The sequence below is a fragment of the Falco peregrinus genome, chromosome 3, assembly GCF_023634155.1.
Source record: "Falco peregrinus isolate bFalPer1 chromosome 3, bFalPer1.pri, whole genome shotgun sequence".
Taxonomy (NCBI): domain Eukaryota; kingdom Metazoa; phylum Chordata; class Aves; order Falconiformes; family Falconidae; genus Falco; species Falco peregrinus.
The window spans coordinates 27785381-27810047 of NC_073723.1; the positions used below are offsets into that span (position 1 = coordinate 27785381).

Consider the following 24667-nt stretch of genomic DNA (forward strand, 5'->3'; position numbering starts at 1 on the left):
TAGTTTTGTTTCTTCAGAAAGCTCTAGGTTCTTCAGCATATCAATTAGTACTAACTAATAACATATGTTTTCTTATTGCTCAAATTTACATGCAATTTTTACATGCATCTTTAATGCAAATGCTGTCCACAGCAAAATACCTGTGCTATTTTTCACCATTACTTATAAAATGTTAGATTAGTAACTAGACAAACTAGTTTCACTAAATGACAAATGACATCACATTGTCATGTATCAGTGTTAGAAATGTTACTTTATATTGGGATGTAGTTTTGAAAGATGCCACCTCACATTTTGTATAAATAAGTCAAATTTGAAGCTATTTATGGACAAGTAAATAGTTAGACTGTTTCTCATCTGTCATATTTCCCTGGTAGTTTTAGAGCTAGATTTGTAAAATAGTCATCTATATCATAAAGAATTTCAGCAGAACGTACATTCTTCAGTCTGAAGAATTTGCATCCCAAGGGTAATTTACTTTTACTGTTTTGTGTTGCTGTGTTGTCATTTTCCCCACCACCACCACCAATTTCCCAGCATACAGATTGCAGTTATGTGCCTGTCTACAACTACCACAGTCTCAAACAGGTCTATACCTTACTTAAACCCTACTTCGCTTGAACTAGAATTTAATTAAAATGTAGTATTACTCTAGGTACTCATAACACATATGAATATGTTAAGTATTCTCATAGCACACCAAAAAACACATATTCAGTATATAATTTTTCATGTAAAATTCAGTAGCTTTCATGGTCTCTTAATGAAAACTAGAGTCAATGGGCCAGGGGAATAGAGAGCACACAAGAGACTCACTGCACTCATGTTTAGTACTTCAGGCAAAATGTAAGTCCCATTTCCAGGAATTCCAACAGTCTTAGATGGAAGAAGATGCTCAGATCAGCCAGCAGGATAAGAGTTCCCTCTGGCATGACAGCCACATGCTTGTTTTTCAAAAAAGATATGTATACACTATTTCTGAAAGTCAGTTAAGCCGGTCCATCTGTTGTCACTTCTTTGACCGGGCTCCCTTTATTCTGCCTAGTTTGCACTTCAGTCACGTAAATTCTTTAGATAGTGTTTAAACTGTGCAACAAGTCTGGAATACAGCATACTTTCAATTCTAGTACTCCAGGCATCCAGACTGCTCACAGAGTAGTGGGGTTCCTATGCATGCAGAAACCTGCATAGAAAGGGGAGGACTCAGTGACTTGGGTTTTCTCTTGGTATAGGCTCAAGATACAAACAGGTTCCAGACACTTCTCAAGCTGGAAGATGAGAACTGGCAAGCTTTTGTGATTCCCATAATATAGAAAAAGCTGTTGTGTAATTATGTAAAATATTCTAATGACTGAGGGAACTGATAACCTGAAAGGCTTAAAATTTTGCTTTGGTAACGATGTCCTCTTTTATACACCCTAAATTAAGACAGTAAAGGACAGAATTACCTGGAGCCTTTTCTTACAAACTCAAATGATCAAAAGGTGTCTTACAAAATACATGAAAGAGAAATGCAAAAGACCTGAGGAAAAATTGAAAGAGATAGTGGGTTTGGTAATAAATATTTGAAATCAAATAATATTAGGCACAGACGAGTCTTTTGGAGTAAAGAAGCTCTACAGAAAAAACTTCTAAAACATAAAATGGACCCTGTAGACAAATTAATAAATATATGGAAAAAAACCTGTCTTAAATGCAGGTTAGTAGTATTTAGTTTATTGTGCAAAGTACATCTTTCAGGCACTATAATTAAGTATATAAAATATTGGTTTTGTTGAAGAATTAGAAGATAAACTAAGAAAAACAGATTTAGCCTGACTTAACCACTGATTCTAGGTTTGTCAACCTCATCAAGTCAAGTGGCAAAAGCCTCCAACTTTACCAGGATTGGGTTTTGAATCTTAAAAGTATGAGACACTGAACTATTTGGTAATTAGCATGCATTACAACAGCAGACTACCAGAATTCAAATTCTCTCAGGATTCTGCTGGCACAGCCACTAGTGTAAGGTCGGTGACCCAGTGCATTGCTCAGCTGGGCTGCCAACACAGTGCCCTCTCTGCAGACACTTCATTCAGTCTGTCTACACTGGATTAATAAGCAGCATACTAAAAACAGTGTGGTTTTCCCTGCAACACAATGCAAAACTGAACCCCTGCTCTCCTGATACCTGTGTTCCCTCTGCAACTGGATTCTAGGGAATAGAAGGCTAGGAATTGCCTATAACAGTGTAACTGGGGCTACTCCCCATGTGAGCTCCTGGTAGAGATGGAAATGTTAAGAGTGGCTATCCAAGTTTTAATAAACCCAAGGCACTATCTAGATGACATTTCATTCACTCACAGAAGATACTGATGAGACAAAGTCTAAATGTAATATGGCTTTAGAAGTACATGGAAAAATAGTGACAGTTTCCTTCAAAATTATCAAAGCTATTTAGAAACATGAACACAAAGAAAACTTCAAAGCAAGCTGCAGTTCACTGCAACTTTCCTGTTCTTTTTTTTAGATAATAAATCTAAATTTCCCTGTTAACATTTCAGTGCTTTGAATTAAGCTTATTTCTACAACACTTCAAATAGAAGAGAATACTGAACATAGTAAGGACTAGACAATAGAGATGATTTCTAATAACATAAGCCTTTCTCTGCCAGTATGTGCTAACTAAAATGGTCCTGCCCTCCTGTGACTAGCCAAAGTGTGCCAAACTTTTAAAATATATAGACCTGGTAAAAAGTGGAAGACCATGCAGACAATTTTGTAGATGTTTGCAAGCTGTGCTTGGTCTCTTAGGCCAAGGCAGACTGGAAATTCCTAAATGAGTAAAAATACAGAAACTATCCCACTAGTTCTAAATATGCAACATGATCGTACATCTAGGTGGTGTAAACTACACCTTCAGTAATACAGTTAGCTGTATAAAAAAAAAAAATCAAAAGCCAAAAATCTTGAGTTTTTGATCCCAAGAAAGATTTTAAAACCACACTGAAAATAATCATTTTACATGAAGAAACAAAACAACACATTAAAATTGAACATACATGAACTTACTAATTTTGAGCTAGTAGAACTCAGCAACACACACACATGCAGCAAAAATAAGTAAATCTTTCAAGCACCCACAAACCACTAGCAATATCATAATCAACTTGCCTTTTCGCCCATTAAGAGGTGGGTTTTGATGTTTTTCCTCACAATCTTTATAACATTAAAAACAGACAATGATAATTAACAATTGGAACAGAAACTATGATGAACAATGTCACTATAGCACACAAATATTTTGCAAACTAGGGCAGCACAATTCCATGCACTATGCTTGAGTTATCACAAAACACACAGAGCGAACAGTACACAGTACACACAGCAGTGACCAACACACACTTACAGACAGAACCATTGCAAAAGCAGGCAAAATGTAAACTGAACTATAATGTAAAATGGGAAGGCAAAGATCTTGAAGGATACCTTGGAAGCTTAAGTGAAAACTACAATTAAAAAGAAATAATAATCCTACTTTCCACCTCCCAGATCTTGAAATTATTCTGTTTATTCAGATCTCTGAACAAGTAATGAGCCCTATCACAATAATTATTCCTGACTTTTTTTATAGGAATAAAATAGGGATCCATATTTCCTTCCCCTTAAATAACAACAGGAGTAGGGTCCAGGGCACAGGATTCCAAATAAACTGTGATTCAGGCACTTACACTTTTAAGCGGGGATGGCATTAGGCATACTTATGTTTAGCTAGTACTTTTTCCTACCAGCTAGCACTAAATGTGTTTCTTGCTCAGCTTGTCTTTTTTGTTTTTTTTTCTTTTTGGGCCACCCTTCCGGAGCACTTAATTCTCTTCACATAACTGCAGTAATACCCTCAGTGCATTATCCTTCTCTGGGCTTCATTCCATGGGCCTTGAGGTATGTACCGTACTGTCTTCTTTTAGGCAGCTAAGTTTAGCATTGGTCTAGCCCCAAATATTTATAACCAGAAAAGCTTATCTGTGCTGCTCTTCCACATCCGCTGCAGTTGATGTGTTGGCACAGAGAATTATTAACAGGGATAACAGACTGTAACCTATTAACAGTGCACATAAATGCCCATTTATGCTTTTATGATTCCTCCTTTGAGAAAAAAAGTTAAGAGCAGAAAAATGACGGTTGAAAAAATGTTTAGAGCCCTGCATGTCTTTGAACCTGCACAGTGCATGTTTTCTGAAATTAGAAAGTAAAGTTGTGTATTTTAATCACATAGTATCTGAGTTGAAAAAAATATTTACATCTGTTTAATCTGATCATCATCTATCATTTCTCACCACACTAACTTCCTTTTTCTACCAACTGAACCGTCTTCCAAGTAGAATGAGGGACAGTATACAAAATAGTCAAAGTATTTCCACGTAATGCAGATTCCTACTATATTTGTGCAGCATCATCAGTCCGACTACACAAGCTAGGGGAAAAAAAGTGTCATGATACAGTTACGTGTCCTTCATTGCTTGTAAAAAGTATCAATGCAAAGTAGAGGGTACCACATTTAAGGGGTGTTGACCCAGATCTGTTAAGTCTGTAATTTGGTCATAAGTACAGAGTGCTTTCATAAAGAGGAATAAAAAAAAGTAAAAAGTTAGGTGATTTTTTGTAGGTTGAACTATTTTAAGCATTCACAAACTGATAAATCAACTCTGCTATATTGAATTTGTTTGTGTTATTCTTACATAAAATGAAAAAATTATTGCCTGGATTTTTACTTTAATATATTTACAAGCTGGCTGGTAAAGCTTCCCTACATGCTTAGGGGAAAATGTTTCTAAAGGAGATAGATACTTGTGGTCAGACAGACCTGCCTCGACCTCTGATTCCTGAATGCCAGGACGCTTGTTTTCTTCATCTTCTGCTGCATTTGTATAAGCAAGGTATGATGGAGGAAAAAAGCAAGACAAAAACATGCATGCTTTGTTACAAGCTGTTCAAATAAAAGATAAATGTCAAACAAAAGATTCACAATAACATAAATACCTCAGTCTGTGGCATAAATTATATCTTTGAGTGAATCAAAAATTAAATAAATCCTTGAGTTATTTTTTATTAATATCTCTGGTTTACTCCAATGAGATCCTTCTGCAAGTAATGATGATGACATGTAGCCCTTAATATCCCCTGTTGCCAATTTCTTATTAAATTATTGAAGCACTGGAAAGCAGACAGTAAGTACCAAAGCAGAGAAAGCAGATATATATTGGTAGATAATTGGATAAAAAGCATCTTCTGCTTGGTTTTACTTTAGTTTCTCTAGAAGTAAAAGTCCAAGCCTCTATTTGCAAAAAAGCATATTTAAAATTGTGTATAAATTGTAAGCAAGTGAGCCTACTCAGTACCATAATAAGCAGAGACAATACAAATGTTTTTCCAGCTTAGAAAAAAAATCCTCAGTTTGTCCGATGATATTCCTTTACCTGGATTTGAGAGTAATTAGAATTCAGAAAGAAAGACACTTTTCCGTCAGTAACTACAGTTGCCTAGAACACATCTAAATATTAGGGAACACTGAAATAGCTGGAAACTATGGTGATAATACGGTTTATGATAAGCAACACAAATTTATTTCTTTTATGTCATTACTAAAGCTCCATAACTTTCTTTTGTGGCAAAGCTCATCTAATACCAGGGTAGCAACAGTAACAATATAGAAGACTGTTGAGCTGAATAACTGGTGTACCGTATGCCTGCTTTAATTTACATGTCAGTTATTCATTAAACACTGTTTTGATGTGATGCAATATACTGCAGCTTTTCAAGGTTCAGAACTGGATTACTTAATAATTTTTGTGTTCTCTGTTCCAAGAATTTTTTCCACGTCTCTCATTACTTGTATAGGTTTATGTGCAACTAAATAGCTCATTGAATTATTTGAGTTCAGGTTTAGTTAGCATGTAATAGTAGTTAAAAAACTACTTGTTCGAACAGGTTATTGTTAATAGGGAGAGAGATATATGCTATAATCAAATACAATGCAAGGGAAACACCTCTACATAGATATCTGCTCTATAATTCTGTGATAAAATCATGACATTTAAATTCCAATTGAAATAATGACATTGATATTCCATTTAAAATATTCAGTGGAGACATCATCTATACAGTAAGCTTTCTGTCACAGAAAATAATGGGTGTGCCAAAGACTTTAAGAGATTGATTCGACTAGATTTGAACTAAAATGGTTTTGGCATGTTGGTACCCTGCAACAATGGCTGTTAGAAAGACAATTGTATGATTCTTTACTCATTTTTCTTTATGTCCTGTGTAGTCTCAGACCTAGATGCTAAGATCTTCAACTGGCATAAATAAAGAAGTGTTTAATTCCTACTTCTGCCAATCCAAGAGAACATTATGATTACTTTGATTACTTCCGCTGAAAGATCAGAACCTTTCAAGTAAACATTCTAAGCCCTGGTTACAGGTAACATTTGTTAAAGTTATTCTATGGAAATGGTACCAATGCAAATAAAATACTTTAGTATCTTTCAGGGGCTGAGGACTTTTCCATCTCTCAGGAGAGCAAACCAAGCAGTCACAAGTAAATCCCGAAGGTATATTTGCAAATTCCTCGTTGAAATCAAAACCCCAGTGCAGATTCATGTATTATCCTAAGGCAGCCTCGTTACTGATGTTAACTAAGCTATTCTCTTTCCTTTCCTGCCAAGTGCATGTAAAGCAAGTTACCCAGTGCAAGCACAGAGGTGTCTAACACAGACAGTCAGTACCACAGAGATATCTGCACAAAAAGGGGATGGGTGCAAAGATATGTACCTTCATTTTTTATACTGCTGTGTTTGACCAAGTCATTGGGTTCCTAGCCAAGCTGAAGATAGTCCAGGTTCCTATCCTATATTATATACATGTGATCAACCACCTTTTACAAAGCAGACTGCCTGTATGTCATATATTTTTAAAAACTTGTGAAATCACAGCTGATAGAGTATGATAGAACTACGACCAGTGTGAACGCAGGTTCTCTGCAGTTGCATTGTAATAGCCTTTCTCTGTCTCCCACCAAACTAAGACAGGGCACTGGAAAACACACATTAAAATTCGTTCTCATTTTGCAAAATGATTTCTCATTTAACAGAGAAATTGTTTTCTGAACAAGACAAACCCTCTTAAAACAAACAGCATGTCTTTCTGTCAATAGTGTCTGTGTTTTCCCAACCATCAGAGTGGCTCAGCAACTTGCACTCTATACTGCAATACAACAATACAATTGACAGTACTGGTATTTGTTTCTTTGAATATTTGAAATTGTATCTGAGAGATATAAAAATGGGAGTTATGGCTGATACCTATCCCTGATTAAACCTAATCATCTACCCTTGTTAATTCCATTTTAAAGTAATTTTATTCTGGAATAAGATCATTCATACCTGAATTAAGAGGGAACAGTTAATCAGCACTAATGCCACTTTCAACAGCCTCTGAAAGAACTTTCCCAAGACACAAGATTATTCTGAGAGCATGTAATTAAAGTCTATACCTCAGAGCATAAATAGAATGGCAAATCCTCACTAAGCTTTACTATTTGCTAAATTTCTGAGCACTTCATTTTTATACTTAAAGCTTTTATTACATTTGTTTGGCCTGACAATTTTCTAGTTTTTATGGTTGGTTGGATGATTAGGGTTCTTTTTGTAGGGATGAAGAAAGAAAGGGTTCTGTTTATTTTTAAAAGGAAAAGGGAAAATCTATATAAGGAAATAATTCTCTCTGATTAGTAATTAACAACAAATTGAAAAGGCTAATACTGAATACTTTCAAGACCACTTTAGGGTGTTCTATTTTAATTAGCAGCAACTAGTCATTGAGTTCATCCTTCTACCAAGGCAAGCAGGAACAAATAAATGTATTATATATGTACATGAATGAAAAAAATCTTGTTAACCCTTAACAGTTATGAATATTTCAGTAGTCATTTATTGTTGATAGTGCTAATAATACAGAACATTTAAGAGTACATAACCTTTTCGCTGCTAAAAGAAAGTTCAGTTTAGTACTATTGTTTCCTATACATGTTCATTAGAAAAAAGATCTCTCTAGCATAATTAAAAAATATGCAAGCAAAAGTTCATCTAAGAAAAGATATCCTCTGGCACTTCAGTAGTGAAAATCTGATAAAACCTTAAGTGGTCTCATACTTCTTTTCAGAACTGTTTTTCAGCCATCTAATGTGAAAATACACTAAACTAACAGTGTCTAAAGCAAAACCCAAACTGTCTAGATGCTTATGGTATATTCTGGTTGGATAGGATAATAACATGCGTTTCACAGCTATTCAGTCTTCTGAACAGTAAAGCTGATACTGGCAGCAACACAGCTGTGGGAAGCCAAGGAATTAGCCAAAATGTCATGCCCATTAACAATTCTAAATGTAATGTAGCTACCAGTATTTGTGTGTTCTCCTACTAAGCATGTGGGACACTGAGAAAATTATATATAGGGCAATATGCTACTGTTAGGAATGGTTCTTCATAGCTATTCACAGCTATATTTCTTAAAAACAAACTTCTCTGTCTATTTCAGAATTTTGAAATAAATTATTCTGGGGAAACCTAGATGTCCCGGAGCAAAAACCTTCAACCACACATGACACAGTTCACTAAACTAAATCTACATTAAATCGATGTCATTTAATTCTGATTCCAATCAGGATAGCAGTTACCCAGAGGTATTTTTTCCTGTGTATTTCTTCCCTTCCAGTTGTAATATCACATAGCCATAAGCATGCCATATTCCACATTATACTGAGTGGTGCACTATAAGGAAAAATCTCCCAAACTGCAAATTAGTTCCTCATTTCTACTTGAGTCCCTGCATTTCTACTACACTTAAAGAAATGATACACAGTTTCAACCCTGGAACAAATCCAGATTAATCAAATAGATATAGACTAAATGAGACTGCTGTAAGAGTTACAAACACAGTTTTTCTTTTTCTCTTTTACAAAACAGAGACGACTTCCAACTCCTTTTTGTCTGTAATGTATATTTTACTAACTCTTTTCTTCAGTAAGATTTTAATTAAATCTGGTCAAAAATAAAATCCTCGATACATACAGAAAGGTGGCAAGCATTTGCTTCTGTAAGAACAGAAAGGACTGTTCTGTGACAATGACAATTCCCAGTATAGCCATACAGCCTTCCCAACAACAGACAACTGGTTTGATTATAACCAGGGCATTATAATAACACATAGAAATCTACTCAAATGTACACAAAGTTTTCAGGTTTATTGCTGCTTTATTTGCTAAAAAATAACATAAACCCCTTCTACTATGGTCAATGTTTTCGATTCTAATGAATTTCAGTTTTTATCACTCGTACCTTATTTTCTTAAAATAACTTTTTGTGAAATTCAATTCCCCACAATAATAAAATGCTATTAATCATAAATATGTCCTGTTGCTGACAGAAGTTAGGCAATCTGCTGTTCCTCTACAGTGTTATCCCTTTAAAAGAAAATTATTATTCCTTTTAAAGAAAAGGATTAGGAAAATCCTAAAGAAGGGTAGAAAAAGTCTTGAAGTAGAACTATGTTGTTATTAGAATATGAGCTCTTAATTCATGACAGAAAATTATATAGAATATTGTGTGAAAGCTGTATCTATGGATTATGCTTTTAACTACAGTGTTTACCACCTTTGTACATGTAAAATTCAACATGAAATGTGTCTAGCTACTGTATGTTGAGTCATTGATGATATATTAAAACTCCAGTATCTGTGGATTTGGCATTTTTCCACAACCCAGATTTTCCAAAAGACTACTACAGAGGTACAGGAAAATATAACTCAGTCTTCAAGTAAAAACAAATAAAGGTCCTCAAGTCCCAGCAGTACTTACCAGAGCAAACAACTCTAGCACTCCTATAAAAAATAATTATTTTATTGTATTTAATATATTCCTCTGTATATAAACCCTATGATGTAAATAAGACTGCTACCCTCCCTAATCAAACACAGTAAAAATATGCAGTGCTTCACAATTGCTGCCCTAAAGAGCTTACAGTCTAGATAGATATACTAAGCAAAGAGCAGGGAAGAGTGTAAACCATAAAAGCATATACAGCAATGACAGCAAACATCATGTGATTAGATGTGATTATTTCCTGGCATATCTAGACTGTATTTCATATAAGCATTTCACAACACATATGAAGACAAATAAATGAATACACTAGTGATGGTCTGAGAAAAGAGAGTTTCCTTTTCATTAAGTTTTACTTCCAAAATGGAAATAAACTATAAACACTGTAAATACTAAATTAAAAAGTCTGATGAAACAGATACATTAATACTATATATAGACCCTCAGTGGTATTACCAAGGACTGCAATTGATATCTTGTGGCTTGCTATTAAGCAACTTAAATGCTTTTAATGGTATGAAATATAAGGGGATTTAATTTTAAGCAAAAGTATTACAACTTTTTGAAATACTATCCTGATTCATTTTTGCTCCTATATTATTTGAAAATCACCTAGTAATTCAGCAACTGTATAACATTATAACATATTTGCAATAAAAAATTTGTTCTGATGAAATTAATGGCTAACATTAAAGATGGCAAATAGCCTCAAATGCTTAAATTTAAATATGTGCCTGAAGTGCTAATCCTGGAAAGGTATGTACATATGTAGGTTAATTGAAATACTCTTATTTGCTGCAGTATAAATCCTTGGTTATTTATAAATGGGTACATGTCTAGGTACTTTTCTAATGATGATTGTATTTAGATAGTATTATTTATACTGTCCTTTTTTCATGTAGAACCCTGAACAAATTATGAGCCACAGGTCTGCATACAAAAAAGACGAAATAATTATGACAATAATTCTGACTACATCTGTGCATTCAAGTAACATCAATTGCAGTTGGGTTTATTTTTCCCTATGTAGCCTCTCAAAAAGACTTTCAGGTGAAAAACAAACCCTCCTTTTTGTACAGACCTTCATAAGATTCTATCTCCTTGTCTCCATTGTCTAGGGAAAGTAACAAAAACAAAACAAACAAACAAACAAAACAAAAAAAAAGGGAACCAAAGCACAGGAGTTAAAAACAACAGAAGTTTTATAAAAGGTACAACATACATGTTAAGAAGGATTAAAAAAAAGGAGTGCATATGGCCATTTTGACTGATTTTGCATGGCATGTCTAGTTATCTGAAGCGGAAGGGTGAAAATGTATTTGCCATAAAATAATGCGGTTTTACTTCTACCTGTATTTCTAAAAATTTTGGAAAATTTCTCCATTGACCAGTGCTTTTATAAGACAATAAAGATAAGCACACAGCACCAGAAAAACATGAATCATGAAATGTCTTGCTGACCTTTCCTATTTTAAAGATTATTACCGCTCTTCTTGCTCTCCCTGTTTCAAGATACAGAGCTTTTACATTGGTGATCTGTAAATATGCTCCATGTGAACCCACAAGTGATCGGCTATGCTCCTAACTCCCAAAAGAGCCAGACTTTTATCACTAAACAACATATAAAAGATCATTTCCTGTGCCTGTTGAAGTCAGTGACAGAACACCTATTGAGTTCAAAAGGAACAGGACCATGCTAATAGTTAGCCCATCTTGGTTCATGCATATTTTGCAGCTGATGAGTACTGTACTGCTGATGATTCATTTCAGTCAAGAGTACTGTTGATATTAAAACATAATAGAAGAAAATACAGTGCAAAATACAATAGTGCTATCAAATCCTAATACTATACACAAAAACTCAAGAGATTGCATCTGTAATGCCAAAAGAAAAATAAAAAATATACTCAACCTTTATCAGCAATTTTGCGATGTCATTAAGAAGAAAACCATACACTTACTTCTCTCCAACGTCCCCTTTGGTGGGAGCTGTGGTAACTGCCTGCCCCTTCGCCCTGCTACTGGAGTACTTGATGGACTTGTCTGAACAGATCCCGTTCGAGGATGTGACCTATGAAACACATATCAAAACAAACGATAACCATTAAATGACAGATTCATCCTTGAATACACCAAGAACTGATAACATGACTAAGTAGGCTTTAGATCATTTGGGACCCTTGTAGTCCCATACTGAAACTATAATCTCTTTTCAGAAAAAGACCCGATTAAAAGGAGAAAAATCTCTCCATGAAAAAGAAAAAAGCAAGCCAAACTAAGGCTGAACATCCATAAGATGCCTGTTTGCACAGTCAAGCCAAAAAATATTTTCTGTGTATATATTCATGTGCATATGGATATAATACCCACATACATATAAAAGTTTCCACGAGTCAAATTCAACAATCTTTACTCATCTTGTATTTGGTTAAATTACCATTGGGTGGCAATGAGATTACAGGGATTTATCCAAACAAAGTAATAAACTGAGAAAAGACACTGGTATTTGACTCTAACTCTCACTGGGGATTTGAGGTTACTAACTCTGACTTTCAGAAAACAAAAGAACCTATTCTTAAGTTCTAAAATAAGGAGAGGCTTTACTGAAAATCAGCTGGATGAAAATGAACTCATCTTTTTATTGTATTATGTTTATTTAAGCTACGAGTAATGTATAGAAATCCTCAAAATATCAATCAGTAAAGTATAGCACTCAAACAGGAACAATACAGACTATGGCACAGTACAATGTAGTCATAAGAAATGGTGGTTGAAATGGTAATAAACAAAGTTAGTAGTGCCCATTTAAAGAAACTTTTTTTTTTTTTTGGGGGGGGGGGGGGGAAGTTTCATTTAATGTTGCTATGATGGTTGTTCCATAAGTGATGTCTGATGAACACAAAAAAATTCTCATTCTGTAAAAGAAGCATATGATAGTTATGAGGTGCTTTATGTGGGAAACCATCCAGGAATCCTGATAAATGAGAAATCACAAACAAATGTAGTTAAATACTGTTAGCAAACAAGTTGCAATGACAGCCACACCATTATATCCTGAGTAGAATATAAATAGTGTGTTGACACTGAAAGGGTTAGTATCTAGTGCTACTAGTGATCAGCTAAGGATGAGGCGATACCAATTAGCTACTTGGAAAATAAAACGGTGAGCTGGTGGGGCAGAAGGGGATTAGTCTGATTGATTTGTCTGTTTCACCTCGGTAAGGCAGGTGAAGGAGGGGCAGATCTTCCAGTCATTAATGAAGGCATCGACCTGATGAGGTTTGAGTCGGGACGCTCTGTGGATCGGGAGCGGGAGTTGGTCCGCTCTAGCATAGGACGTTGCTCTGTTGATCTGGATCTTTGATATGGCTGTCTATCTGCTGCTTCACAATTCCTGTAATGTTAGTCAAAAAGCAGCTCAGTTGACCTTTGGCTTTTCTATTAATTATAAAATATGCTGCATGATAATGGTTTGGAGCAAATAATTTTGTTATGTACATTTTGGGGGGTGATGAATTTTCTGAGTTCGCTTCTTGATAACGTAGGGGTTTTTTATACATGTATGATTTGGCTTGCTCCATACTCTTGATTAATGGGCTGAAATGTTTCCAATGTCTCAGTAATGACTATCCATGCAATAGTCTGTTTCCTGACAATTTCTGGGTAAAAATATTGTTATTTCATTAATTAATACATCAACCTTGGGAGAAAAGAATAGCTGACGTAATATTAAGTCTCACTAAAGCTAAGGACTCATTTAATTGTGCAGTTTAATTGAGCATTTTTACTCACATGACTAGATTTTTACAGAATGCATTATCTTAAGAGGTAGTACTCCTATATGTAGTTGTAATTACTATGTAGCACTATGTTAACTACTATTAGTCTCAGGAGGTCTGTCAAAATATAGTCTTAGGCTATAGTGATGGATTCATATGAGATACTCAGACCGTAGCCAGATGAAAATCTACATCATTAGTACTTGCAGAGGTTCCACCAACTAGACAAAGTTTGGTTTGTAATAAAAAAACCAGTTTTCTAACCCACAGCCTAAAGAACTGTGCCAAAACAGCAATGGAAGAAAGTTACCATTAGAAATGCAATAGGGAGAAATCAGACTGAGTATAAAAGCGTTTCTTGATCAAGCAGCCTGCTCTCCTTCTATCTTAGGCAATTAATCATGACATTACTTCAGAAATCAATCAAGCCCTACCTTTTTTCATAGTGTAATTGGCCTGTTTGCAAGGAGTAATATTTGCTAGCAATATCCTAAAATACATAAAATCAAGGTAATTTAAAAAGTAAAATCCATACGCTGATGGAGCTACTTATTAAATTCACACTCCTCCCAGCTCTCCCTGAGTAACTGAACAGCTACAGCTTACAAATAGGGAACGTGTACCCTTCAGGACTTTTCCTTGAGTGAAGCCATGCATTTTACAATGAAGTCAGTTAATACAAAGAGCAACTGGATGATGATTAAGTGTAATAAAAAGCCGAATTTTAGTTAGTATCAAAAAAGAGAGAGAGAGACCACAGCCTCATTATGAAGAGTCTTATGTTATTAACAGCATTTTATTTCTGAAAATCACATTGAAACAGAGTATAGTTGTCTCTTGGGTGGCTAACTTTGCTGAATAGGCTGATAAAAGATTCATTAAAATTAATGTCTCTTCAGGCCTTTCATGAGGGAATAATTGGACTCCCAGAGCATATGAAGGAATTGCCACAGACAGGTTCAGAATAATACCATTTATCATGAACCTACATCTATAAGCTCCTAACAAGCAAACACACCACAGTGAGACACATAATGGTAATTATAAGCTGAGGCACTAAGGACTGGAGGAAAAGTACAATGAGCCTGGCACAAAACCACAACAAAATTACCTCACTTCTTCTTCTATCAGTTCTGTTTCTGAATGGGAAGCTTCATCAGCAAAAACATCCACTGTCTCGCTTCTTTTACATTGTGGATAGACAAAGAAACACAACCTTAGCTTTGATATGAAGGTTTTTTAGTTTAGGCAACTGTTTAAGAGAGGTTTCAGTGCTATGGAAGGTGAGAAAGGTGTCAGCCATCTGCATGGTGGTTAAAAAATGACCATGGGAATAAATTCTTAGGCTATGGGAATAAATTCCAAGAAAAAAAATATTCCTAAAATCAACAAAATTACAAAGGAGAACATGACCAAGGTCCAGACAACCCACCCCTACCTTGTTTACCCACATATTTAAGAAAATTAGTGATCCCACAGGGACTTTCCTTGGGTTTTTCACACAGAGAACTACAACAGCCCTCCTCCTGCCAGTGAGTGGGGGACTGCTGCAGCACACAGCAGAAGGGACCGGGCAACACGGTAAGAAGTATCATTTCATTGTCTATTACTTGCTCCTTCCAATAGCCAGTAGGACATGCAGAGGAACAGGCGAGTAGCAACCACATGGTTCTCATAAACACTTCCTAAGGCCTCATTCTCTTTACCTGCAGTATAAAAAGGTACTTTTTTAGGAAGTTAAGGATCTGACCCATTGCCTGCATTAGAAGGCACGGAGACATTTTTACGATGAGGATCAATACTAATGGCTTAGTCGGCAGGTTTTGTGTTCTGCAGAGCATCATGGAGCCACTACAACTAACCACTATGCTAACAGATAAAAGGCCTCAGAAATTTCAGATTTGACAGCTAATATAAATATTCATTTTGCCACAATCTGCAGCTAGATTACTTCAAGTGGAAAAACAACCAGCACTTCCCAGAAGTGAAGGAGAACATGGATTCTGGCAGCAACCTTTTGCCTTTAGATGAAGCTCTGGCACCACTGCCGTTTTGTAGACTGAAGGATTTGAAGACTAAGTGGAACCCTGAGGTGAAACTGAGTTGTTACTCTCAAGTTACAGGCTATGTGCTGCAAATCTCTCAGCACCCACCGCAGCAAATGGAGGGCTATATAAGCCTATTGAGTCTTCCACTTCAAGGCATCACTGTGTGGTTTTAGGTCACACACAAAGAACAATTCAACCAACAGTTTTACTGTCTGTTCTTTGTCCTCACAATTTTTTTTTGTCCTTTTAACAGTAAACACAAGTCCTATATAATCCAGCTCATGAGAAACAAACTGTCCCTTTCATAGGAAAAATATAACTCAAATAATCTGCTTGGGCAGTGAAGTTCCTTATCTATCACAGTATACAACTATGCATTAATATCACAATCCAGCCATAAGCACGGAGGGGAAGTTTCTAAAACACTTTGGTGAATTAAAACAGAAGTTCATAACTTTTAAGATAACATCCTTGAGGGCTTATGCTCCCAAGTTATCTAGATGAAAGTTTCCTCTTTTGTCATTATAATTCATATTATATGAATTACTGATTTTTAGAGAGGGATATATAACAGTCTTAGTGTTCAACAGCCATATAATATTTTAATGTATGCTAGAGTTGTTTATCTCTGCTAACAGACATTTATTATAAAAAATACAATTAATGAAATGCAAATAGTGACCTCCTCCATATAGTGTTTCCTGTCGTACCATCCTTCTACCGTTGCTAAAGAAAACATGCATGGAAAGTGGTCTATTCCCCTTTCAAAGTCTACAAGACTTGTGAGCATAAGTCTCCCCTACACTGAGGAGTAAGCACAGCAATAAGTGTTTGTTTCTTAACCAAGCACATCTATCACTCTGAAAATGAGCTCTCTGTAAGCCGCCATGCAGAAAGCTCTATGAGTATTCACAATCTAATTTTATATTTCAAACCCATCAAGAATTAGAATTAGAATTCCATACTATCTAGGTTCCACTGTATATTCTAGTAACTACAGTATCTAACCAAAGGTGCTACAACATTTGCTTTAACTACTGATTTATCTGCTTTGTTCTATATTCATGTTCTGGAAATTTCAAAAGCTAACTCTTTTCCCAATGCAGAAAATTAACCATTTTTAATTTTTCATGTTTGTTATTTTTCTTAACAAATAAAAAGTATTTGCAACATTCATTGATCTAAACTTATGTATAAATCCTTAAATAAGGCGAACATTTTTCAACAGTAAGCAATCATAACAGCTTACAACACAAATAGAAGTTATTTTTTCCCCAAAATAACTGAAAACAGTTTATTTGAAAGCCCATGTTAAATTCTTTTACTGTGTGCAAGACTAAAAAAGCAAGCTATAAGATCATGCCAATCAGTTTTAGTACTAGGTTGTTGTACAAAAAAACCAAAAGAAATGAAAATAGAACCGCTGTAGGATTACAATACACTACAATTCAGCTCCTAGCGCATCCTTTTTCATCTAGAAACACTGAGCACAGAACAACAACAAAAAAATATACAGTGATACATTTTCTAATTATCATAATTCCAAACTCCAGCTAATACACAATGGTAATACCTGTCAGTGTCTGTGGATGGCTGCTGGATTTCAATCCTTGGACATGTTATTCTTCTACTAGCTATAGGAACTTTGCTGTTTAGTCACAGACACAAGATCCTCTGTTAGCATAATATAGATAAGCATGTCTACAAACAACTGAGATTTCTAGTATCAAGCAAGCTAAAATATGAGTCATAAATATTGTAATGGACAATTGGGAAAATGGGAAGGAGCAGTATACTGCCAAATATCTAGATAAACTGGTGACTGGATCTCTCACCAAATCACTCATCTATACCTATAAAGATACAATATAAAATTATGTTCTTTTAAAGCCAGGAATGCAATGCTTTTAGGTACTCTTGCAAAATAAACAAAAATAGGAAGCAAAGCAAGATATTTTTGCTGCAGTAATATTCTATCACACCTTATATATGTGACATAAATATCTATACATATACATGCACACACTCATATGATCTATTCACATGCACGTTACACTGTGGTGTATGTGATAGCTAGAGGTGTATCTACATTACAGTCACAGGCATGACTAAACCGTAACATGCTAGTATCTGAACTACTTTTCTACTAGCTAACTCAGCTATAGCAGACAAAGCAGAGAACTCAGCTGTGATCCCAGGCACATTGTGCTCCACACATAGCATACTGCTACAGCTACAGAAACTCAGTTGCTTACAGCTTGCTTAGATATCTGTACGTGGCAGTGCAGTCACTTTGCTGATTCTCTTGTAGACTTATCTAATCATGCTAATACATGATGGCATGGTACAATTATAAAAATGCTTAAAAAAAGAACATATATCTGTATCTATAGAGATTTACTCTCCAAAATGTGTTTCACCATTAATAGGTATACTGAGGAATAACAAACCCCTGGTTTAAGTAAGGAGTTAGACCAGATACTTTTTTTCAAGGCTCTTTCCAACCCAAATTAGTGTATGATTCTATGGATGCAGTCAGAGGTTTATGCTAGCTATTGCAATCAAATATCAATAAAACCAGTGAGTAGTGCCAATTCTGGAACAATTAAGATTGAAATGATGTGCTGAAATATTTCACATCTTCTTCTGTAAAATCAGACCCAATTTTGTGTATTTTGGAGGAATAGAAAAGCAACTTGTATATTTGAAAGGAAAACAGTAAAAATTTACAAGAGAATTCTTCTTCACAGAAAACCTCTAAACAAAAAGTAGTGAATGCATTTCAGAAAAAGGCTTCTTCCAGTTAACATTATTTGTAACTGCATTCAAATGAAAGCAAAAACAGCAAATGAGCTAATAGTAATACTAATTTCATTTCACTAGTTAACTTTAACTAGTTTAAGAACAAGTATTTTACTCCAAGTCATTTTCTCAAAAAATGAACCTTGCAGGCTACCATTTCCTTACACAGAGGTGAACCAATGAATGCAAGCAACATTTAAGTTGCCTTAGGTCTTACCAATTTATTTAGTTTTCACTAACTTTATCATATTCACATTTATTATGTTTTTTTTATTCTAATATGAAATGTTTGGAGGTATTCCTTCTAATTTAAAAGTCTCAGAGACTTAGATTTTTGGTATAATGTAGTATGCAAAGTGTTTGCTTTTAAATTATTATTTCTGGTACTTGTAACATACAATTTCATTTATATAGCCAGTTGCCTTTTATAGTATATTGTATTTTGCCAACTACTTCCAGCTTTCAGCATCTTTAATATAGATCCTCAACTGACACATATTAAAGAATCACACTGCAGCAACACATATCTCTATCCTCATGAGATGACTAACTGAAGATCATGATAAAACTGATTAGCATTCAAAAGCTGTGAACTCAAAACTCTCAAAGAAGAGAGCTGAAATCCTCTCCCCCCCCTCCACCCCAGGTCAATTCTATAACTGCTGCAATTCTCTCCAAGATAATAATGTAAATTTTAATAAAAATATTAGAAATATTTCAAAGTCTGTTTCAATTTTATATTAACTTTTATTACACATTTTTTGCTATTTCAGAGCACAATATTTCACCCACTCAACTTGAATGCTGTATTATAATGTATGAACAATGACACTGTATGAACATTCAAGGGTTTTAATGAACATGTATTTCATGACTGAAGAGTAAGTGGTGTATCAGGTAATGCATAGAGAAGCTTCAGAGAGAAGCAATGAGAAAAGTATTTCCTAGTAGGGCTTGAACATTGAAATGTGGTTCAGCAGAGCACTTTATAGTCTAATCAAGTGAATTAGTTGTAGGCTTAAAATTAAGCAGGTACCTAAATACACCTTTGTACAGTGCAGTATTAAATCCAGAATTCGAAAAGTACTTGGTTCTTGGTGTTTTGTGTGGGATTTCTTCCTCAGACCTTAAATATAACTTTATTTATACATGGTACACTGTATTAGTTAGCCTCTTTTTTTTTAAGCAACATTTTAAAAGACCAGTAATATGGCAGACATTTAATTAGTAAATTATCACAGTCAGGGCTTAGTACTGCAAATGTGTTTATCTGTCTGCTTAACATTTGAGAATAGATGTGTCATTCTGACCTCAAAGAAGTCAACAAGTGTTCTGTCACTTGGTGAGGCCAGGAGTCCAATCAGATTATTTCAAAATAAGCAGTTATGTTAGACTTTATGTTGTCTTTTAAGCTCTTAAATTACATATTAACAAGATAGCATACTGCTTCTGTTCAAGGCATTTTGCAAATCCATTGACCTTAACAGAAGCTGATCCATTCCAGTAGTCTTCATTCAACTAAAGTATGCTCTATGCCTTATGGTCTACCTAAAAGTCATATTGGTTTACAACAAATGTTCTTGTCTTTTATTTCTTTATCCACAGCTTTCTGGAGCTAAATTTAAATGAGGACAGAGAGTAATAACAAGTAAGTTTCTTTTTCAAGTTACAAGTCTGTTTTTTCCCCCCAATAGTTACCTACATTAATATCTATATAGTACTAAATCTAAGTGAAGTAAACCAGAACTATCTAGTGTGACTATCAAAAGCAAATACAAAAGGTTTGGTTGCACTAAGCACTTTTCAGCCTTCTTCAAATGCTGTCCATTTTCAGTATGCTTGTGCACCTTCCCAGGAAGAACTAATAAGTATGGCCATTGCCATAAGCACAAATTAAGTATATACTTGAAACACTTAAAACTGAAGAGGCAGCAAATAGTAGCGCTCTGGTTGAAAAAGCTAGGGAAGAAATATGGTCTCAAGTAAGTCTCTGTGGCTGCACTACTGTTGAGGCAAAAGACCCTTACCTCTCCTCTAGCAAAGAGAGAAACATTAAAATATTGAAGGATTAATTCTGGTTTATATCAGAATTTTTTAGTTTTAAGTTGACAAAGTCATTTATGTTCTCCTTCAGTCTCTGAATTCCTTAAACAGAATTCCTATTCTAGTCAACATATACAGGACAAATGTGAATCACAATTTTATTTAAATAGCCTTAGAACTGCAGGTGAACTGTGACTAATCCCTGCTATTATCTTCTTTTCCAATATATAGCATCATTTTATATGGTTTGTTATATTCAGCCAAATACAGTCTAATAGCCTTCCAGTGATCTGTTTTAGGTACGTAACTATTTCTCCAAAGAAATATGTTGACTTGTACCACCACAAAGGAATAAATAGAAGTAGAAAATTCAAAGTATAGTCAGTAATTAATTTACTACTAAGAATTAGTTTAATATTCATGCAAAATTTACATGTTTTTATGAATTTGTTTGCACAAAATTGTAGCATTTGAGACACCACTGTACAGCGTTATTTTGGATAACATCACCACAAATTTTTTTGAGATACAGTTTTCTAACTCTTAGTCCTCATCAAGGAAAAGTTCTTGGTAGCTCTGTGGCAGTTTCACTTAAGAACTCCAGTATTTACCAGCATATTGGACCTATACCATATGTTTGTTTTAGTCAAAAAAAATGCCACCAGCGTAGCCCATCTCCTACTTAGGAGATGCGGAAGGGCAGAAAGAAGCAAGCTCTGTGCACATTCACAAAAGAAGTAAATAAAAATGAAGAAAACTGTTGCAAGAGCAAGAAGAAAATGAGGCAGAAGTAGTAAAGTCAAAGAACTAATAGCAAGGAAAATCTGTGTGCTTCCTTGACCAGGAGCCAACTGCAGCTGGGAAGAACTTCAGACTGTAACGCACATAGCACTTCGCATGTTATGCAGCGATCACATAGAGAGATAGGCTGGACAGTTAAAATTGGGATTATTTCTAAATGCAAAAAGTATTAGGTCTCAAAGACACGTTCCCCAACACTGACTGTAGGCAAGTGTTATCAGTCAAAAAGCCCTTTTTCATTTAAAGCGGCTCTGAACAGTGTAAACGAAATAGAAATAGTTCAAACATAATTAATGTTCTTTTCCTGTTTGTAACTGAATAAAACAGGTTAATCTTGGAAAACAGACTATCACGTAAATGTGTCTTAGTCCTGAGTCAAGAAAGAAATACATCAAGAAAAATATACTTATTAGGAATAACTTTGGTACAATTATAAATGAACTGTTATTATAAAGATTAGAAATACATTTTAGCTGTATCTGTAACACTACACTCTTTACTTACCCATATTTTTCAGCTGAACCATTGACTACATGATCTGCCCATGAACTTGCACCATTGTACCACCTTTGCAATGCAGTCAAAATAAAGAAATGTTATAAAAAAACATATGTATTATTAATAACACTTTAATTCATATGACATAACCACTTCTCAATAAAATGGGAAGCTTCCCAAATGTTTCCAAATCATTTTGTACCTTTCCTATTTTCTCTCAGGTATGAATAAAAACATATATTGTTTAAACCAAAGCAAATTATGTTCAATTTTTTCCTAATATAATTCTTAATATATTTCACCTTTATTCTTTTCAGCAGTTTAGGCAAGAATTTCAGTTCCATACAGACTAAACTGATCCCTTATATTTTCTCACACAAAAGTCTTCATGTTTTTAATGGCTACTGAGTTTGTGGAATAATTAAAAAGTAATTGTGGAGATATACCATTAACAAAAATAGCATTCTATGCAGCAATAGTTTAAAATACCAATTTTAATTTCAAAAAATGTTTTTTTCTATTTAATAGGGTGGTTGGTTTTTGCAGTTATTTAGGAAGCAGAAGAAAACTCCTTTCACTCAGATCAAACAATAAAAACTAATTACATTTTATACTTTTATTAATCTTTCAGGTACTGTACATGGCCTACCTAAACATTTGCAGCATCATTTCAACAAATCAGTTGAAGACAACAAAAAACACATGTAGAAATATTTTATCTAAAGTAGAACCACTGAGAAAAGAAAGAATGGGAAAAAAAACTGCTACTTGCATTTCAGAAAGCAGGGGATAAGCTGTTTATGTGCCAATACTCTGGTATGAGTATATACAAATCATCCAACATTTGGCTATGGAGTCTCAACTGGATCTCTAGAGTTCCATATTTTCACGATCGTGCTTGGGTAAAGCCTTGGAACTGCAATAATCCCACTATTCAATGATTTCCACATAACAGTGAGTAATGAGTTAAAAAAAAAGAAGCAATGCAGGGATTTTCAGAAAAGATTGAGGGACCACCATATTATCAACTTGAATATAAGTCTTCCTTTTACTGAAAATCCTAGCCAAAGTCTGCAGGGTGAACTTTTAAATAGCTTGAATACACTTATCCAAGGGTTATCATTAATTTGGTCCTGGGAATCACAGCAGTATTTTTTGCATGACTCTATTTTTTCCCAAACTTCTCAGATTTCAGAATCTGAAGTACTGCAGTATGTTTACAAACTGAAGAACCTCACACCTCCTGGTCATTATGTTGAGGGAAGAGAGTATGGAGTGCAGTATATGTGACTGTCAGTCAGCTGCTCTTCTTTCTTCTATGTCAAATTTAATGGTATGGGCAATGACACTTTTTTGCATGGTTTGTAACCAGATCAATGACTGGATGAAAGTTACTTTAGTTTAATCTAATTTAGTTTTAGATTAGATTTAGGTTTTGTTCAATCTAAATTAGAATACAGTTGGAGAATGACAAGTGTATCTTTAACTCTCCCTAGTCATCCATATCCTTAAAACTGAAGCCACTGTGTCCAGTTAGCTGATATTTCAAGAACAATTCTTCATTAAAAATACTTTATTATAGACACCATAAATACATAAAAATTGTTTTAAAATTGCAGTGCACTTTATTATTTTTGTTAAATGTGACTGTATTTATTCATAGCAATCAAATAAAATCAATTTTTCTTGCTATTAGTTAGAAAATAATCCCTCCTTCACCTGTTCCCATATGTAGACAAAAATCAGACACTGACTTAAAAATGGACAGAGAAACAGAAAAGAACTAATTGTACAAAGGAAGAGGAATATCAGTTTGCTGCTTTCTTCAGAGTTCCTTCTTTTTGGACTTTGCCTAGCTCTTTAAACATGAAATGCTGTTATCAAATAACTATTTCCAGAGTCACTTCAAAAGTTTTCAGATTACACAGCAGATTTTAGTTATATTATGTTCACTGTGATACACTACATGCATATCAAAATTTAAGAAGAACAATAAGTACTTTCAGTCCTAGCACATCAATTTGAAGGCATTCAGTTAGTCCTTTTTTAAGTCAATAGGAGCAATAACATGTCAAAAGCTGAGGAACTTAAGTGACTCAGGTCATTAAAAGAATGAAATTGAGGATTCTAAATTGTCCTATAATCACTCCTAGTGATTGAAAAGGTTAGACACTAGAAATATGCTGCAGTTAAGTGGGGGAAAAGCCTTCAGTTGTACTTAGCTCCTCTATATTATTCCGTTTTCCTTCCACATCTAATGAATAAAAAATTGTTCAAGTTAAGAATTATACTTAAAAAAAATTCCAAAGTTAATGGAGAGCTAAAAGAAAACAATGTACTGAAAAACTATGGAAATTAGTTGTTCTCTATTTAGAGAAATACTGCATAAAGTGCACTGTAAATTTAAATATCATTAGTCTAGGCCAATTAAAAATTTTAGACTACACTTGAAAAAAAATGTATTACTAATCTATTTTAACTGTATAAATTAAAATACCTTTCAGGAGTATAGGTTGTGTCATCATAATATGAATTAGGCACTCTTCTCTCCTGCCTAGTCCTCCTGAATATGGAATAAACAGCACAGATATTTCAGACATTTTAAAAGTGCTTCTTTCATGGTTTTCCCTCACTGTATTATTAAAATAGTGACAAACATAGAGCACATTTATCTACAATATTCTGAACTTATATTTTCATATATATGTCAAGTTAAACTTCTATTTTCAAATTACATTCAGAAATAATGAGCAACATATTATGAACGCTTGGTCAATGC

At 34.6% G+C, this 24667-nt stretch overlaps 1 protein-coding gene across 50 annotated transcripts in view; it reads right to left on the bottom strand.

The window, feature by feature from the left end:
• RIMS2 (regulating synaptic membrane exocytosis 2) overlaps positions 1–24667 on the bottom strand; it is a 483861-nt gene that overhangs the window by 127736 nt on the left and 331458 nt on the right. For 35 of the 50 annotated variants that reach the window (XM_055800464.1, XM_055800455.1, XM_055800475.1 and 32 more), the window contains 9 exons: positions 24386–24451; positions 21895–21957; positions 17318–17392; positions 14808–14879; positions 13132–13311; positions 11879–11988; positions 10999–11031; positions 4844–4897; positions 3154–3198 (listed from right to left, as the gene is read on the bottom strand). In XM_055800464.1, coding sequence (XP_055656439.1) covers positions 3154–3198; positions 4844–4897; positions 10999–11031; positions 11879–11988; positions 13132–13311; positions 14808–14879; positions 17318–17392; positions 21895–21957; positions 24386–24451 — 698 coding nt within the window. The remainder of the gene's footprint in view (positions 1–3153; positions 3199–4843; positions 4898–10998; positions 11032–11878; positions 11989–13131; positions 13312–14807; positions 14880–17317; positions 17393–21894; positions 21958–24385; positions 24452–24667) is intronic. The other 15 variants (XM_055800472.1, XM_055800469.1, XM_055800466.1 and 12 more) reach the window with 10 other exon arrangements.